Below are 19,520 nucleotides of genomic sequence, written 5' to 3'. Positions count from 1 at the left end.
AAAAAAAAAAAAAAAAAAAAAAAAAAAAAAAAATCTTCTTAGTCCAGCCATTTAATACTATTTCTGACATTCTGAGCTATGCTTTAAACACGAGGCCAATGACTAGCATGGCTCCTACCTGCCAAAGTCTAGATCCTGGTTAAAAAAAAAAAAAAAATTCTCTCTTCACAACAATTCTGTCTATGCTTAAGTCTTTGGGCAAGCAAGCTAGCAAGCTGCAGAAGCAGACGCTTTCCTGTCTGAAAAGGAAACAAGTAGCTTCCTATTTCCAGTAGCCAACAATGGTGGTGGCACATTATTTATGTTTCATCTACATACACAGGATTACATCATTTCAGCCTTTTCAATGGGCACAGAATCCATTAAGGATAAGTTTAACATTTGATCCTAACAAAAGCCAGTGAGGAGAGCTCAGATCCTGGTCTTTAGCAGCACATGCCAAAGGAGAGGCAGGTAGGAGATGGGGAGCCCGAAGGCCATAACAAAGATCACACCCCCAAAGGGCAGAAGCAGCTCCTCATCTGCTCCTGAGGGCTTTGTCACAGGCAAAATAGGGCTGTGGCCATTCTGACATCCAAAATATTTGATACCCAAGGCTAAAAGCTGCTTTGCATGTGCTTACACTCAGCTCTTTCCAAGCTATTCAGCTACTCTTCCTCAGGTTTAATACAAGAAATACCTGAAGGCAAGCAAACTTGGAACAAATCTGGTTCAGTTCTTGAGCCACAATGCATCTCTGAACACACCCACCCTAGAGAAAGCCAATTTCTTTATTGAGCAATATTCAGCCTCCAAGCAGGGACCACACAAGCCTCGGCCCACAAATAAGGAAGAAGCAGCTGAGACTGCCCAATTTCAGCCTGATTTTAACTATGCATTTCAGCTTCATGGGTGTTTCTGCTTTCACCATAATGCAACATTCCAGTTCAATGAAAAACACACAGCCAGCCCCAGAAAGAAGCAGCCACTGCTGCAAACAATACCATTAACCAGTTACACAACAGAGCTAAGAAAACAAAGCAGCCATTTCCTCACACCCTCCCCACCTTCTTCCACCCTCCTGGCTCAGCAGTCATGAGACCCAGGTCTGCTCCTAACTCCCCCTCCATGGCATCTACTGCTTTTGTTTTCTTGCCACCATGCCAACCTTTGTTTTAATTTATCCCAAACTGAACAAATGCTGAAGTTTCAGGCAAAGTTGGGCTAGCTAAAACGAAGACATTTACATAATAAAATCTTAACAGCTGTTCTACCAGTCTCTATCTGGAATCCTGCCCAGCGGAAATGAACAACTCCTCAAGAGGCCAACCCAGGGGATTTAAAGGCAGATGTAAATTATCACAGCCAAATCAAGCCACGGGTGGTGTTAACATGTTTCACACACTTGGAGTGAGGCACAGATTTGCTTAGGGAAGTCATCAGTGCCAGACAGGAGCCCAGATTTAAAACCTGAGCTTCCTCTGGGTCTCCAATTAACTCTTTCTTCCAAGAGCAAATCCACTTAACCCAAAGAAACTCACCTGACTGAAGGCAGTAACACCTACTCGCTCTTCAAACAAGGGTACTTCACTGTACTGTGGATTTTAAGGTTTGCTCTTAACTAATGACATGCAACAGAAAAATAATCCTAGTAGAGAGAAATTGGGCTGTATTTTTAACCTGGTAAGTCTATAAAAAATATGAGAAAAACCCTCACCTTTGTGTTTGCTGCAATCCAATTAGAAGTTTCACTGTCATCATCACACTTTTTAATCCATTTCTTTAACCACTGTTAGAAAAAATAAGAAACAGGAGTTATATTTAAATAGAGGAATTGTAAATGTTCCCAAGACAGCTGCTTACATTAAGGTAAGACACACACAACCTCACAGGAATATTGGGGGGGTGGGGGGGTGTGTCTTGGTGTTGGAAAGCAGTGCAAACAACTAATTTAAGTTGCAGCACGATCACTCAGCACAAACACTTCAGGAATGAGTTTACAGTTCTTAAGTTCTTGGTTCAATCAACACAAACTTCACATGGGATTCCAAAATAATATAGACATTGTAACAGTGATGTGCCAAAACTGCAGTCAGACCCTCTGTAATGACCAGCTTCACATCTAGTCAAGTTTTTCTTTAGGCTTGCAAATGGCTTTATCAAATGAATGGAAGCAACCAAAGCAAAAGCTTGTTTCCACTTGTTAGATAATAAACTGACCACATCTAGTCTGAAAAGACCAGCTAAACCATGCTAAACCTTCAGTGAGGTTTCCCTCCCCTCTCCCCAAGAAAGTTTTTTTTCTGCTTTTATCACTAGGAATGCAGACTGCTCTGTCCCCAAGGCAGGAAACATGGCTGTCCCCAAGCTCTGCACAGGCCACAGGACCCCTGGCTTCATTACAGCATTCAACAGCTCCATGAACAGTTCTAGAGTTTGCTGCAGAGCAGCAGGTCCCAGGACCAAATTAATTCCTTTATTATGACAAATCACAAGCCTGACAAAGCACCAAACACCTACAGAAACGCCTAGTACAGGAATGCTTGTCAAGTGAAGCATTCACTCCTGAAGCACCTTCATTCCTCTTCAGAGGGTCACAGCTGTAACAGTCTCCTCCTCCAGGCATTTCGCCATCTGGCTGAGGCACTGTTCCTTCACAAGTCCAACTTTGAGGCATCCTGAATGCATCCAGTACTATTTCACCAATTCTTCTCACATTATCATCTAACAGGTGAACGACTATGCTTCTTTCAACAGCCTCAAAGCTTGTGCTTCATTTTTAAGTCTTGCACATAAATTGACTTTAAACTTTTTCAGGTCATGCATTTCGGAAACAACTCTGATGAGCTCACCTTGCATTTAACAGGATCATGCCAGTTCTCACCACAGTTAAAGCTGCAAGTAAAAGAAGGGGGAAAATAATCAAATAGGGCAGATGATTATACTTTTCTTTAACTAGGTTAACACCTGGAATTTTTCTTCTGGGTTGTTCTGCTGAAAGACCAAAGCCAGTCCTAAGGAAAAATTATACATGTCAAAAACCCCTCCAAGGCTCAAATCTCCACACAGCCCTTTCAGAGCAGTATAGCTCTCAATACATTTTGATTCTCTACAGTGCCTGCAGTCAAGAAGCTCACCTAATCTGAAACCACTCAAGTGAAGTCATCTCAGTGAATGCTGGATCAGTCTGCATGTCAAATGAAGGGCAAGACAGAGAGAGCAACAACTACATAGGAATGGGCTTTGCAACCAGCTTCCCACTTGAAGCCTACCCCATGCTTCTCCCAACCTCTAAACCATATCCCAATATAAAGACTTACAGAATACATGCTAAAGACTCTCAAGGTAGTAAGTAAAAAGCAGTATCAGCATCTTTCACCTAATAGTTCTTACCAAAACTGACGTCCACATTTGCAGCGAACGGGTTTAGCATCAGGATATTGGACTTTAACAACGTGGTGGCAATCTGGGGCAGGACACCATTTTAACAGTCGATTACACTAAGAAATAAAGCAAAAAAAACAACATACTAGAAAAAGGGTGCTGCACAAGGACACTACCTGCCCTTTATCCCTTTTTTATCCTTTCACCCATGATCTTCAGTCACATTCCTTCCTGTCTTACCAGTCCTCTGCAGTAAGAGTGCTCTCTCCTCAATCTAAGCATTTACTTTCTTTCTACTGAAAGAAAGCAGGATTATGATAAAGTCAACTCTTCACTGTCAAATGGCCTCTTCTGAAAAATGAGGAGCATAAACACTTCTGCTGACCTCATAGCTCACAGAGAGAAAATACTTGAAGAATACGAAGCTATAAGGCTTTCTACAGAAGAAAGAATCGGTCAAGTTGTTTGCAACTCCCATCTCTGTTCCACCACTGCAAATGCCTTTCTGAAACTGCTTTACAAACAACACAGCGTAGCTTTTTACAAGCACCACTTTCTAACACTCCTTGAACACCATCTCATCACCTGTTCCTGCTGTACTGCAGCCAAATACAGGTCTCCACTGCTACTTTTGTCAGTCTTTCAGTCTGCAATGCATGCTTAGCTCCATCGTTGCATTTATAAAGAAAAAAAAAAAAAACCCACAACAGAAAAACCCCAAACAACCCACTGCATACATCTACATTTCAAACAAGAACCAAAAGCTTGATCCCAGTTAACAAATTACATATTGGGCTATACAGTGAATCTGAACACATACAACTGGGAAATTGGGACAGTATAAAAAAATCTTCTGAAGCACCTTTCTCCAAGTTTTATTTCAATTTTGAAGTGGCAAAGCTATTAGTATTTTGCAGCTTTACTTCAAATGGCAAATGTTTAAGGCATGTTCTTGTTTACAAGATTTCCTGGTTTTCAATCCGAAGTATCTCAAATAACAGTCAAGAACTATAAATATTAAGTGCTCCTCAGAACTTATATATTGCTCTTGCATTCTCTTTACCTACAACTGCTTGCTCTAAGTTTTTTGTTCTGCAGATTTTTATTACTATTTTTACTACATCTATACCTGTAACTAAACAGGCTGTAAAAAAAATCTCTTCAAAGCCTCCAACTTGTAGTCACACGTGATTAGAGACTAAGCAAAAAACCTTGCTCTACAGTTACAAAACAAGCCTCACTTCCCTGGTTTGGTACATATGTGAGACAAAACCAATGTAGAAGCCATTAAAAATTTCTAATAAAAAAAACTCACCTCTACAAAACTATTGGTTATTAAATGCTGGTACTTTAATTTAACCTTGGAATCTGTGATCAGACGCCTGTGAAAAGAAATACAGAAAAGTTATTGCAGTAGAAAAATTATTTTTTTCCAAACATAACCAGTAAGTTAAGATAGACAAATGGGTTTGATTCCTCCTTCTACACTTGCAGATACTTTTTCTTACTTGTTCTCCGTTTATGTTAGATCATTTATTATATTATGAAAACTACAAATACAGTATTTAACTTCTGATATTAGCTTCAGAATTATACAGAAAGCTCATGTAGTTTGAAAGAACTGAAACTGGTGTGGGGATTTTTATTTAAAAACACTTTCCTGAAGAGTCCAACAAATAAAGCAAACAATTTCATTAGTTAATTTACATTAAACACACACATTTAGTAGTAAACCCCTTAAAAAAACTCCAGAACAACTGTTGTGCAGTTTATAACTTTGGTAGACCTAGCATTATCTGAGTTTAAGTTGAATGCTACAGCTTCAGTTTAAAAGTTAATGTTGTTTTAATCTATTTACCATAAAACCAAAGTTGATTTAAATTCAACATCATCGACTGTGTACACAACATTGACTTTAATTTAAAATCAGTCAGCTCAGAAGCAGGAGAGCAGAAGAAAACTAGACACATAAAAATCCTTTAAAAGCATGGTGACCACTTTCCTCCTGGACACACCGACCCAGCTGGTATTTGCAAACTGCCCAGCATAGAAACATACAAAATAATTTCATTATGTATTGCTGAGTGCTTGTGTATACTTCTTTCAGTTATGTCTGAAATGTCTTCTCATATATAAAAATATAAATCTGGACTAATACGCACTTTGCAGTATTTCCGTTTTAAATCATACCATGAAATAGCTTTATACAGGCCATATCATGTATAAATATTGAAATTAATAGATTATCCATTTCAGGGTGCAGCCAGAATCAGGTGTACTCCTGCACGTTATCATGCCAACATTCATTAAAGACCAGCGCATGTGACGATGCGATGTTGCGTAAACCCTAGCCCTTAGCAGTCTGGGGAGCTCCTCACCAAAGGACATGCTAGTTATTACATAAACATAGCATGTGGCAGCCAAATTCCCAGTGCTAAAATAAAACAAATCAGCTGACAAAGCATCTCATCAGGCCCATGTCCATGGCAAGCCTGCAATTTTGGGAGTGAAACTTACAGAAGAAGGAAAAACCAATTTGAACTCATAACATGAATTATAAATTTCACTTTGTTACTCCATATCTAGGCTTCTAAACATAATAAATATCACTTGAAATATTTATTGTATTCTAGGTATATATCAGGAACTGGAATTTAACCATAACCAGAGCGCACTGAATACGCAATCTTCCATCTTTTGCTTACCACACTGCCTCTAATCACTCTGATAGCAACCTCGCCTGCTCTAGGTTCAACAGCACTTCCACAGCACCACTCAGATCAGGACCTTCAAGAACTTTTCTTGGAATGTTACTGGTTTTTGACAAATAATAAATGAATCTAGACAAATTAAGAGATTAAACCCATTCCCAGGGCCCATAAACCATACTTTGGGGTACATTCCTCTGTGATCCAAGCTATAAAAGAAGCGACCTCACTGAAGAAGCCAAGTTGGAAAAGCAAACTGCTTAAAAAAAAATCTTAACCCTTGATCTCTTCTGGCAGCTCAGTTCAGAAATACAGTCTCCAGAATTCATCCAAAGATGTCAGCAATCCTTTATCAGACCACAAATTTTACACTTTTGTTCCATTTTGATATTGCAAAATCCTCAAAGACATCAATCGGTGGAATCAGCAAAATCCACATGATGTGAGAGGTCAAACACGCTTCCACAGGAATTACTTAGAGACCGTAGCACATTCTGACATGATGCAGCAGCAGCAGTATTTGCAATTATGCAAAGGAAGATTAAAAATGAGGCAGCACTCCATGAGAGTTCCATATGGGTATCCAAAATCCATCCATTCCCACCAAGTGGGTTGATTTTGAGAGGTTACTACAAGACTGCTGCACCCAAGAGCAGTGGCCATCAGACATGCCAGTAATAAAAGCAGTCTGCCTTGCTTATTAATTAAATCAACAACTTCACGTGTAGGTTATAGCAATTACCATCAGCATTAGCAAGGGTGAACAAGGGATAGAAACAGATTACCTTCAGCTAGTTTGAAGGTCTTGAAAGAACTGAAGGGGACCCTCTCTTCAACCTTCCTACTTAAGCTCAACAGTAACAAGGAAAATGGACAATAAGGTAGCTAAATACTCATAAATCCATGAAAGTCATCTGAATTGCTACATTTTGACTCAATTCAACTTGGAGACAAACTACCTTGCTGAGAGCAAGTAATGAGAAGGGTGCAAATTAATAACAACCTAACTACTTTGATTTTCTGATGGATAAAGAAACTGGTGTCTTTATACACTGCACATTAATCTCAGGTTCCTATACCCTGGAAACCTACAGCTGTAGACTCTATAAAAAGGAAAAGACCCAAAAAGAGAGTAATTAAGGACATGGGAGGGGTTGCAGATTCCAGTGGGTATTACTTACATTTTTATTCATGTCATTTCATAGGATTGCCACAGTTATCCATTTTTGCTTTTAAAGGAAAGAATTAGGCTTTTGCAAAAAACTGCACCTCCCACTCCCAGACATTCCAGGCGTCCACATAAGATCAGGGAAAGGTAGATTTTTACCTTCACAAAACATTCATAATTTTATTACACAAAGGGAGCTTGTTCGCTTTACCACCCAGATGCTATTTTGCTATCATAGGCCACAGATATCTGTCATTTCTACACAAGGGGGAATCCCACAGCAAATGGCAGGAGTTGAAGACCGCACAGATTCACCCCAGTGTCATAGTTTTCCATGCTATAAAAGCCACAAAGTGGAACAAAGATAGTCAGACTTACTACTAATATCAAACAATAGCAACAGAAGCCACAGCAACAAAAGCAAGCGCTGTTCTCCTCTTCTTCCATCCTTTCCTTGCTACTCTACCATCACAGCCTCCAATGATTTAAGCTAGTCTACTTCACATGCACTATTTGAACAGCGTCTTTGAACTGTTGCAATCAAGAACAAACTCAAGAAATTTCCTGCTAAGAGTGCACACCACCACAAGTTGAGTTCAGACTTCAGTAAACAAAAATCTCAATCAAGACACTCAAAATGTTATGCCAACTTCAGTTCAGCTTCCACCCACTGAACTCTATAAACCACCCCTCAACAGGGCATGAAAACATTTCAGCTACTTCCACTTCTACCCAGCCTACACTTCATGACTAACATAGAGCCAGTAATGCAGAGGGATATGGGAAATCGCTAGTCTGAAAGCAACTGATATAAAAACCAGCAAATTAATATCAAAGAGTGAGTCAGACTTCAGGAAGGAAGGAAAAAAGGTAACAGAATAAGCTTCTATTTAGATACTTTTTAGCATGAAAATTAAAATGAATTGAATCAAGGTTCAGAATTATGAAGGATATTACTCATGCAATAACATCTCCCAATGTAAGAGAGAAGGAAGCCCATGGAATTCATTGCTCCACCATGTACAAGCAGTCATCTTACAGCCAGACAACTTAATAAGCAAAGTGACACGGGCTCACATACCAGCTTAGTCAAGTCTTATGTTTGAGGGTCAACTGCTTCCTATCAGAAGGCATAAAACACACCCTACATCAGACTGTACACAGGACTTCTTTCGTCTGACTCACATATTAACCATAGCTATAGGACTTGGTGAACCAGTGGGTTGACCTAGGTAGGAAATTCCAAATTCCTACATAAATCAAAGGAAACAAAATGCACAAAGCAGTTAAATAGTGTTTGGAAAGACTGCCTGGTGTTTATTCTGCTGTCATCCTGACCAAATTGGTCAAGGAATCTTTCCTCCAAGTACTGTGACATGGGTTATTCAGAGCTAAACAGGAAGTTGAGAGGCATACTGGTATCCAAATAGACAGTACAAGACCAACCTCTCTGCTGCCTTAAAGCCTTTATGCAGTTTTCTATAAGCCAGTACATCTGAATAGTACGTAAGTAACATAAAATGGAAAAAGAGAGGAAAGCCAAAGAGGTAGCAACTCATCATACTTACATAACTGTATTGTCATCAACTAAGATATCACAGCCATGAGCGGGGCATGAAATGGTCTGAAAAAAAACCAAAAAGGTCATAAAAGGAACAGTGTTTATCATATTTTTTCATCACAAAGAATTCCAAGGCAACAGACTTCACTACAATCCATAGCAGAAATAGTACATTGGCTCTATCATCCCATCCCAGATGTGCCACTGTGCACAGCATGATTCCTCCCACGAAGAGCAAAGACGCTGCACTAACTCCACGTAGTTCCCGCCAGCTTCACCCATGGCAAAGACTGCAGCCCCCAATGCTTTGGAGGTTGAGTTTTCTTTGTTGTTATTTTGCAGCTTTTTAAACTTTAGTGGGGAAGAATTCTCCCCTTTCTTCACTTCTCCTCTCCAATACACAGAATTTCCAGAAGTAAGTCATGAAGTAGGTAAGCTGGTATTTTACCTGTCCCATGCCTTCCTCCATTATTTTGGTAGTTAAATATTCACTCCAGCACTGCATACAGAACTTGTGTCCACACTCTAGGCCAGTAAAGTACTGCAACAACAAAGAACAAGACATTGGATCATTTTATCATATGGATTCACTCGATCATTTAGCCCTTCTTGGTGCTGTGCAGTTTATCACATCACTCATCCCCCACACCAAACTCGAGACGCTACTATTTATTTTGCATCATCACCAGTATAGAACATTGCCAATGCAGCTTTAGTCACGCTTTCAAAGACAGACTTTAATCCCCAACCCTAGCAGCAAGGAAAGGTGTGGCTGACATTTCCATCCTGCCTGCTCATTTAAAATGATCCTTGTTTTAGGAGTAATATACAGAGCATAGCATGGCTCCCCTGTTTTACTCTTGCAAATGAGTAAAATAAATGCAAAACCACCAAACAGGTCACAGTTATAAGATGATATAGAGTCTTCTTTCCTCCTGTTTTTCCACTTGGCTTGCTACCACGTGTGGGCGCTGCCCAGAAGTCCCAGAATATGCACAACAGCTATGCACAGGCATTAATTTAGCTCCCTCTTGTATAGGAAACAGTAAGTGATCAGCAAGCAGTCTGCATTACTGGGTGAGCACTAAACCACAGAAATAGAAAGAATTGTGTGCACTTACACTTTTAAGGCATATGCACAGTTTGCCAACTTGCTTGGTAAACTTCTCCCTGAAACCCAGATGCTCATTAGATAAAGACACTAAAGATTCTAATTGGCAGGTGTAAATTACTAAATAAAATTCAATAATGATTAGCTGTTGCAGACAGCAACAAGGACAACTTCATCTGTGTATGCATCATCTACACAGAGTACGTCAAGATACCATCTGGGACTGAATACTTACACAAGGGGTGAAGAAGCAAACACTGCTGAGGAAAGACTGAAATTAAGTTACTTTTCTCAGGTCATCTTAAATTTATTTTATATCCAGAGCCAGAGGCAAGGACAAACTATATTTAAAACAGTTCACTCATACCACTGTGCAGATTACTATTTGATGGGTTTGCTTTTCAGACCATCTTATGCTCAGACAGCAAGATAAAAAAAGAGCTCCACCCTGAGATACCACCAACTTGTATGAAACTCCACAAATTAAAGAAACCTGGTATCCTCTGCAGAACAGCCCAAAACAGCAGCAGGATGCTGTTAAATAAGAAAAGGAGGGAGTCCATTTTAAGAAAATAATGTTCTTCCAAACTGTCTCCTCAAGACTCAAGATTACAGCCACCACATCGACCATTTTGTTCATCGAACACAGATATATTATAAGTTACACTCATTTTCCAATGCTACAGCACTGGGATTGCGCAGGGAAGGTGCTTTTTTAGCATGTTCTTCCCACGGGCTCACCATTTTGTGATTCACACTCGTCTGGCACTCCTGCTGTCAACAAGGGCACAGGTTTGAACCTGAGGCTTGGAAATGCGCTGTGATGCTGCAGCCAGTGAGCTCAACTGTCTGCCATTCCCACAGCCCTGCCAGAGCACTTACCACCACCACCAGCAAGATGGGTTAAATCTGACGTGGCCAGTCAAGAAAGAAGCAAGCTGAGCATCTCACTTTGCTCCATGTAAAAACAGAGATACCACCCAAACCTTTGCTTTGTTTGGAACAAAAGCAAAACAAAACAAAAAAAATCAGAGCAGTGTGTCCTGTCAGCACCATGGCTCAAGGAGACAGGAGACTGACAGCCGTGAGGTACACCTTCCAAAAAAGTAACTTCCAATTTCTGAACCATTACTGGGCCAGCTAACAAGATACCTCCACAGATGCTACTGTGGCCAAGCGACACTCCCTGGAGATGCAGGGTTATGATAGAAAAGCCCCAACATCTGTAACTTTCAGGATGCCAACTGTACACAGCCTGAAGACAGCACTGACTTTTCCTAGAATTATGGCTCCTCCACATGTGAAGGAAGGAAGAATTGACAAGGAGATCATTCCTTAATAAACCTAAATACTCCTGCAGCAAGCAAACACAGGGAAGCACTACAGAACGTAGGTAAGGTAAGCACATCTTCATTTAAGACCCACTTCAATTATTTCAGCCAGTGAAAAGATTTGCTAAATGCCCACACAGAAGGCAGCCACCACACTTCCTCCCAGGCTGCAAAGAATTCAGAGTATCTTTCAACTCATTTCTTTACTTTGAGGGAGTTCCCAATTATTTTTGGCTAAGCTGACAGCAGATGTCAAGGGAGCACGGAAAAAGGTCGACATAAAACCATCAAGTGCAACGGGTAAGACTTCTGAAACAACATGTTATCACAAGGGACAGCTCTACTTTCACGCTATCTGTACCCATCACCTACACCTCTGACGAAGCCAAGTGCTAGAAGCAGCATGCTGCCCTTCAATACCTGAGCTTGCTCTTCTGGTAGCATGAAACTGATCAAAGATGGCATCAACTGCCCCAAGATGTGTTTACCGTGACAGCCTCGCTCAGGCTTTCTTTACTTTGGTAATGATGATAGCACCGACAGACTAAGTCATCTCTGTGTCCTTGGAACAAACACATGGTTTGGACAACAGCACAATGTTCCCCAGACACCCCCACCCCAGCAGCCTCGCTCAGATGGGACCTGAAGGGTGAGATGTAAGAGAAGAGGTAACCAAAGCCATGACCCTCTCGATTCCTGTTGTCACCAGTAAGGATTTTGCCCAAAATAACTACTGGGACTTGACACTGGTTCATGGGGACACATAGGGACTAAAACATCCCCCCTTAGGTTTTCAAACCAACAGGGTACAGGCAGCCATGAGAGCATCAAACACCTCCTTTTGCAGGTGCTTCACAAAACTTCCCATCACAGTTCTTTGGAGATGACTGAAGAACTATAAAGACTTTGTATTTCCTTTATATGTGCTGTAAAAGGCAGACAAATACCACTTGCAATGACCCCATGAGCAGCTGAATATTCAAGACTCTTACATTCTTGTAACAGCTATACATTGTAAAATTTAACAGCCACAACTCCAAACTCTGAGCTTTCTATAGGCTGAAAAGGGTTCTCAGACAAGAAAATACAGCTTTGTCTGCAGGGAAAAAGAAAAAGCTGTCCATTGCAAGAGGATTTAAAAGCTGAGATTTTAGGTTAGTTATTGAACATAACTTTATAATTCACATTGACCATAACAGCTTCAAGACAGATGGCTTACAGTCACTTTAGGCAGACTACAGCCTTTTACCGCATAAATAGTAATTATTAGTTTTCCTATATGCTCCAACTCTTATGTATGACAAAGAAACAGAGGTTCCCCTCTGCCGTCTCCTGACTTAATCAACACCAACAATATAGGGATACCCCTGTTCACCAGTAACATACGCTTGCTCCAGCTAAGAAACTGCTCTTCTAACAACAGGGCCACTACTATTTTTAATGTGCTATTCAAACTACAAACCCAGGAAGTATTAGTGTGCAGATCTTTCCAGTAGCCAGAAAGCTGCTTCCCAGGCAGCACATGTCATTTCCCCCCCAACAAGTCAGAGGAAAGGCCTGTCAATTGTGAGCACTGGGCACACAATTGTTACCACCCAGCACAGCAACTACATTAAAAAGGGAAGAACAATATATTAAGAACATGAAATCTAAATTTGAAGTTTCCAAGAGGACCTTTTCTGGAGATGGACATTAAGATGCTAAAGACGTCTCCTCCCATTTTTCCCCCTCAATCCTTCTCCTATTTTCATTTAAAATGTTGCATAGCCTAAAATCAAAATTTTTTCCTTACTACCTAAACATGGAAAGTCTACAGTGATTAAACAACATGATTTTAGCATAAGGTAGAGGGCCAAACAAATTTCTCAAGCTTGTCTTTCTTTTCAAGGCACCTCAACACAAAGCAAGCAACAATTCTCCTTTGCAGTTTTATTCTCTAAAAAGTCAGCGCACACAAAGCTTAAAAGGAGATCCACGAAGTCTTGTGGTTACTGGCTCATGAGCAATAGTGATATTAACGTTGAGAATCTCAGCAGCCTGAAACTGGGTTTTGCTCTGCTCTGCCTGCTCCAAAGCAAGGCAAAGGCTTGCAGCCACACTACACCAGCAAGGCTACTTTATTCAAGGCTACTCAAAACCCCAAAGCTCATAAGGGTTTCAATTCTTGCTGAAAAGGAGGCTCGTAAAACACACTCAGAGCAAGAGTGGAAGCCTCATGGCTGCTCTGCTCCTTCAAGCTCAGGCAGATGTTACAGTGTTTTGGAGGGTCAGGACAGCTCCATCAGGAACGACAGGTTCCAATCAAGGAAGAATTCCTCACATGCATCAGCACCCTTCCTTTTGGCAAAGCCACGGATTAACTTTCATATCTGAGCTTTTCCACTAATCTCAATCTCTTCCAGAATCTCCCACCTTTATGTCCTGCCCCTGGAAAGTCACAGCAAGCTTGTCCAGAACACAGCAGAAGCCTGGACCTCTAATGAGTGTCTGGGAAAGTTTAGTATTTGTCAATAGCTACAAAAAAAGAATCACCATCACCAATTTTAACACAAAACTGATTAAAAAAAAAAAAAAAAAAAAAAAAAAAAAAAAGGACTAATTTAGAGCCCCAGCAAGCAATTTACCTAATCATCTCCAATTAAGAAAGTTTGCACAAACGTTATAAAGATCCAAAGATATCCACATTGGTTGTGTTCTCCGAACAGCACAACTTCTACTTCTAACTCCTACTCAGTTTTATTCTAGGCTTTCTAGCTTGACTACTTTGCATCATTATTTACTACTTTTATAAGCTATTTCCGGTCTTGTCATTCTATTTAAGTAAATCCCTTTGCTCATCATGTTTTCCACATATTTTTTTCTTTCATGTATCATTTATTTGCATGTCTAAATCAGTATCTGACCTTTGTAAAAATCACTTGATCTACTGCTTGCTTCCTTCTGAACAACTTTACTATTCTGCTTCCCAGACCCAGCACCCTCAGGTTTTCGCAGAAGGGATAATAGTTTCATTTGAAATGCAATCCCGCTTTAGGGAAACTAATACTGTTTGAGGTTTATTTAAGGAAAATAAGTTTGTCGAACCACACAGTAAGAATTAAAGAGAACACAAAGCACTACATAACTCTGTGGTCCCCCACTGCATTACTTGGCTCAGCTGCAGCACTCACAACATAAGGTTAATTGCATTAAGAAACAATCCTGAACACTGTTTTTTAATATATATAGTACAGATTAGATGATTCCATTAAAAAAGTGAAATCTCAGTTTCATTTCAAAGACTTTTTTAAAATACTCTTGGAGAAATCCTTACAGACTTTTGCCCAAAAATGTTAAGTTTCAGACAGCAAAGTCTGGGGAGTTACTGGTCAGATACCACCTTGGTTGCCAGGTACTCACCGAGTTTGGGTAGTTCAGATAGCAGATCTGACAAGGCATATCCTGGGCTGATGACCTTGTGTTCATCTGGCGCGTTCGAGACTTTTTACTTGGATTAATTACGTGACACTCTGCAAAGAGCTTCTCCAAGTTGCCATCGAAGTACCTGCATAATGCATACAAGAGAATGAAAATTTACCTACCTTCCCCATAAGCCTTTTCTCAAATTTTATTTGGGAGTTAAATGTACAAAGTTGGTTTTAATATTTAGAAAAACCTCAACACACCAACTACTTTTAATATACTCTTCATTAATAGAACACAACACAGCCCTGAGCAGAGAGGTGGATATTAATCAATGACATCACTTCAGAGATTCTGGCTTGGATTGGACACTCTTGAAAATTCAGGTGCCTTCAATTCTTCAGCTGCATTTCAAGTAATTCATGATTCTCCATAGTGATTGCTTTGCATTAAAACTCCAGGACAGGAAACTAGAGCAAGAGCATCCTACTTCACAGTCCAGGCATCAGGACACCAGGCACAGGTTTGATGCCCCAAAGTTCCATCAATTCTCTTTTCAGCATAAGCCTTCCATTTTTTCCTAATATTCTAATCACTAAAACATTAAAGGGGAGGCAGGAAGCAGCAATCAATCACAGTTTGTGATTCAACAGGTGAGCCCCAAAGTGAGCCCCCATTGTGAGCCCCAAAGAGGTCTTGACTTCAGTTTTGGCACTTCCTTCTCTGATCTAAGAAGAAATGTGTCAGTAGAGTCAGAGACCTGATCAAACACTTATGCAGGGTCACTGACTCCAACTAAGGCAACTGCAGGACCACCCTTCACACATTTTGGTCATCTCCAGAGTTTGGGAACGGCTGCTAGGTGTGGACTGCAGCTAGGCTAGTCTCCAATTTCACACTAAATACACCTTGTCCATGTCCAAAGCCTGCACTGTTCATATCTCAGTATCTCAAGCCAAAATCCTAGCCATTTGAGTGCCTTCTGTCTCCAGCTGACCTATTTTAACAACGTCCTAAGAAAATACAATTCCAGGTTTACTATGCTTCCATCTCATAGAAAGGAGGATGCAAAATTGTTTGACGGGAGACAAAAGAATAATTTCTATTTTCTATTTCCTATTCCCTTAAGGAAAAAAAAATACTGGTTTGGTTTATGGGCTTACAGAAAGCTCCTTAACTTGGTGAGGACTAGCTCTGAAAGTATCAGTAGTAGGCAGGTCAGCTTCTTCCCAGTATCAAGACACCACATACCTTTCTCCACCCTGCAGCAGCTGCAAAGATCAAATCTGACCCTTAACCAGCTAACCTTACCTACACGTACATCCCCCATTCAAATCCAGCAAACAAATCATTCCCTTTCATCATCATTATCAAGTTAAATCCAAATAACCTGACACCTATCTAGGACTGCCCCCATAACTACAGGCAGACAACTGTAGTCCCCATAGCTAAGAAGACAGGCAAAACTTCAGTTAAGAGTCTTAACTCATCACAAACCATACCAAAAAAAGAATCTGCTGTCTATCAACCAAGGCTTTATGCTGGGGAAAGAAGTTACTAGGTGTGTCTCAAAAATGTGGGACTAGGCCTGGTATATAACACCTGATCTAAATGCCTCTGGCTAGGTCATCTTATCCCACAGTATTCCCAAAGAGTTCCAAATCCAGAGCAGCTTGCTTGCAGCACCACCTACCAACAAGACTTTACTTACAATTAAAAGGGTTAATCTCACTGCTGGTTCATATATTTCTTGATGCAGTTCACACACTTTATATCTTAATTTTCAAGACACTGAATTTTGAAGGTAGTGGTGAATTCTAGCACTGTAGCACACACGAGGCTTTGCCACTGTTCTTCAGTGTTAGCTCAGGGATTTAACTCAACCAAGTTTTGTTTGCCTTCAGGATTACTTATATCTAGAAAATTTTAGCAAGTGAATTCAATGCAGTCCCATTATAGGCAGCATTTGTTTATTAAAGAGTCATGGATAAATATTAACTCCACAAAAGGACTCCAGCTTTCCAACTGTTCTTACATGCAGCATGATCAGTGTAAGACACCCTCCATTTGAGAAGAGCAGACAAACAGCTGGGTGTGATGTTTGCAAAGAAAATAGTTTTGAAGACAAATGCTATGATGCAACTTTAATACTGGCATTTGTGGTTAGCTAAATGCTTATGGAAATACCAGAGATATTTGTAATGGTGGGCTCTTTAAGGGTGCATGTCCACATCATGAACTTGACTTTACACTTGCACCAGACAGTTCTATTTTTACAAAATCTCTGCAAAACCTACTCTTCTGAGCCATGACACCCCTGCCTTATGCCAAGATACATAGACAGAAAGTCACCAACAACTTTTCACCTGAATTACCAATTCCCTCTAAATATCAATGGATAACTAATTCAGAACAACCATTTCCTTTGAGGCTTTCAGTAGTGTCCCAGTAACAGATAGAAAAATAAGTGATTTGACATAGTTTGTTTCTCAGGGATAAAGGCTAGTGATAAAGTTAACTCAAGTAAGATGCACAAATCAGAGTCTTTAGCCAATTTAAACATTGCCAAAGCACCGATACACTGCAAAGCATGCAGGTGCTTGTATTTTGGTACAATAGCCACAGCCCATATCAAGTAATTTCTGTGTTAAGTGCCTGGTCTCTCCTACACTTTCACAGGAGAAGAAAATGAGGCAGCTGAGAGACTCAGCCAGGGCCATGCAAAGGTGGGAGAAAACATAAATCTAAGAAAAAAGGCTAAATTTTACCTTTTAACTCTGCTGCACTCTTAATTCTTACAATATTCACTCTGCTCTTTAGGATTACCATCTGTGAACGTCGCCAGTGTTATGAGAAACAGGGTACTAGGTACTTCTCCTTCCCCATGCTGTTTTCTTTTAATCTAGTTGCTTGCTTTGCTGTGCCAGGGTGCACCAAGTAAGTAATTTCCAGAACTATTTGCACATATGTGTCTCACTCAAAATCATGCTGTCACTGGGAAATAAGAAAATAAGAACTCCACAAAATGCAGAAGAAAACCTAGGTCTCCCCAATAATACAGAGTTCCAATGCATACTCCAGACTAAAGTCCACACCCCTCTAACTACTCTACCAGTTCTTATGCAAATACACTGAGGGCCCAGTCACGAAGCTTGCTCCAGTTCCTTCAATGTTTAGGAACAAATCTTAATACCAATTACCATGCCTTTTTTCCACTTGTTCAAGCATCAACAAAGAGCATCCATTTAAGCAGATCTCCCTTTGCCCTTCCCATGTCCTTTGGTCGAAGGAGATGTAACAAGCTCTCAAAAGAGCAGGTAGGTTTCTCACCTAACATTTCTCTACTTCCCTGTCCCAGCAAACCTTCTCAACCACTGGTTTTCATTTCCATTCAACCTCCTTGAGGCCAAAACAAATGCAATCCCAGTAAGATTTCACCGTGATCTCACACAACTTCACCTGTATTTCTGCTGCTCATCTAATGCATACCAAACAACGTCTACCTTTCTCCAGAACTCCATCACATTAGCAGCTCCATTTTATTCTCTACTAGAAAACCCATATTCTTTTCCATCTCTATGTTGGGGAGCCCTATCGTGACACTTTGTATGACTTTCACTGCTAGAATCTTCCCAGCTGTCTGTTTTTTTTCCCAGTATGACAGCTGGATCCTCCTCCAAACCAAATGCCTCCAAACAGATTTGTGCCAAGTCATTCATTAACACTAACAAACAGTCATCACAAAATTAACTGATAAGGGACTTACTAACAGGTTCCATCTAGTCTCCTACTTCCCTCGAGTGAATTAACTCTACATACACCATACTAAGAGCTAAGCCCAATGTATGCCCCGTATTTTACATAATATAGTTACATACTATCACCTCTGCTGTGAAACACGGGCCAAGTTCTTTAATCCCCTCCTCACTTCCTTCACAACTCCAGGATTTTTGATTTTTCTCAAATTCTCATTACTGAAAGTGTTGCTTCTTGGCAGCTCGGTCCTTAGTTTCATCTGAGGAAGGAGCACAGCACCTTTAACTGCCTTTTCAATCCCCTGCCCTCTTCTCCCTTTGCAATGAGATATTCAGTAATTCTAGCACTTCTGATACTTGAGAAATGTTATGGTCTAACCAACCAACATCAGGCTCTTCACTGAATATAGCTGACTTCAACAACTGGTTCTATTAGTTTTTCAAAATTCATTCTCTTCACCACAAAGCTGTTTTCTCTGCTACTTTAAAATGAACAGACACACCAGTGAATTGTTTTCAAGTTTTTCTACAGTTTTTCCACTGCTTACCAAGTCCATAATAGTTATCAAGCCTTTTTGGCAGAGGGATCAAGCTGTCAGCTTCTTTTATTTCCTCAAAATTTCCTCCTGCTATTGGTAACTGCCTAATCACAATTTTCTAGACATAATACAATCCTATCCAAGGGAGTATCAAAGATAAAAAGCCTTTTCACTCAAAGAAAATGCTTCTAGTACACACTTTGGGGATATTTACCTCAGTGATACATTGTGAAAATCAGAGAATAAGTATACTCACAGTAAAAGATATCTTCACACCAAAATGCCTGCCATACACAATTTTTCACCTGTTCAGCCTCTACTGAATAGTGTGAAGTATTTATTTGCCCAAAGGAAAGCAGACGGCCAGGTACCTACAGAGAAGAGTCAAACCCTGAATGCAAGGAGAAGAGACAATCTGGGCTAGCAGCCAAGCCACCAGGGCCATCCTGGCATCTGTCCTCTGCTCAAAGGGAACAGACATGCGGCCACCAAGATAAGCACTGATGAGGGACTGCAAAACCTATGTCCGTACCTCCAGGGATTAAGTCGGGCCTTTGACTACACCTTGAAACACTTTTTTTT

General features: G+C 40.4%; 1 protein-coding gene across 1 annotated transcript in view; it reads right to left on the bottom strand.

Moving 5' to 3' along the window:
- The window catches only part of ARIH1 (ariadne RBR E3 ubiquitin protein ligase 1), a 36,081-nt gene that overhangs the window by 13,123 nt on the left and 3,438 nt on the right, over positions 1 to 19,520 (bottom strand). The window contains exons 3-9 of the mRNA XM_026855999.1: positions 14,642 to 14,786; positions 9,249 to 9,341; positions 8,808 to 8,863; positions 4,679 to 4,745; positions 3,373 to 3,479; positions 2,832 to 2,874; positions 1,697 to 1,768 (exon numbers count right to left, since the gene is read on the bottom strand). Of these exons, the coding sequence (XP_026711800.1) occupies positions 1,697 to 1,768; positions 2,832 to 2,874; positions 3,373 to 3,479; positions 4,679 to 4,745; positions 8,808 to 8,863; positions 9,249 to 9,341; positions 14,642 to 14,786 (583 nt within the window). The remainder of the gene's footprint in view (positions 1 to 1,696; positions 1,769 to 2,831; positions 2,875 to 3,372; positions 3,480 to 4,678; positions 4,746 to 8,807; positions 8,864 to 9,248; positions 9,342 to 14,641; positions 14,787 to 19,520) is intronic.

Source organism: Athene cunicularia (genome assembly GCF_003259725.1).
Source record: "Athene cunicularia isolate RWA chromosome 10 unlocalized genomic scaffold, athCun1 chr10_part1, whole genome shotgun sequence".
NCBI lineage: Eukaryota > Metazoa > Chordata > Aves > Strigiformes > Strigidae > Athene > Athene cunicularia.
The sequence above is the reverse complement of the archived record's forward strand: the minus strand, read 5'-3'. Positions and strand labels throughout refer to the sequence as shown.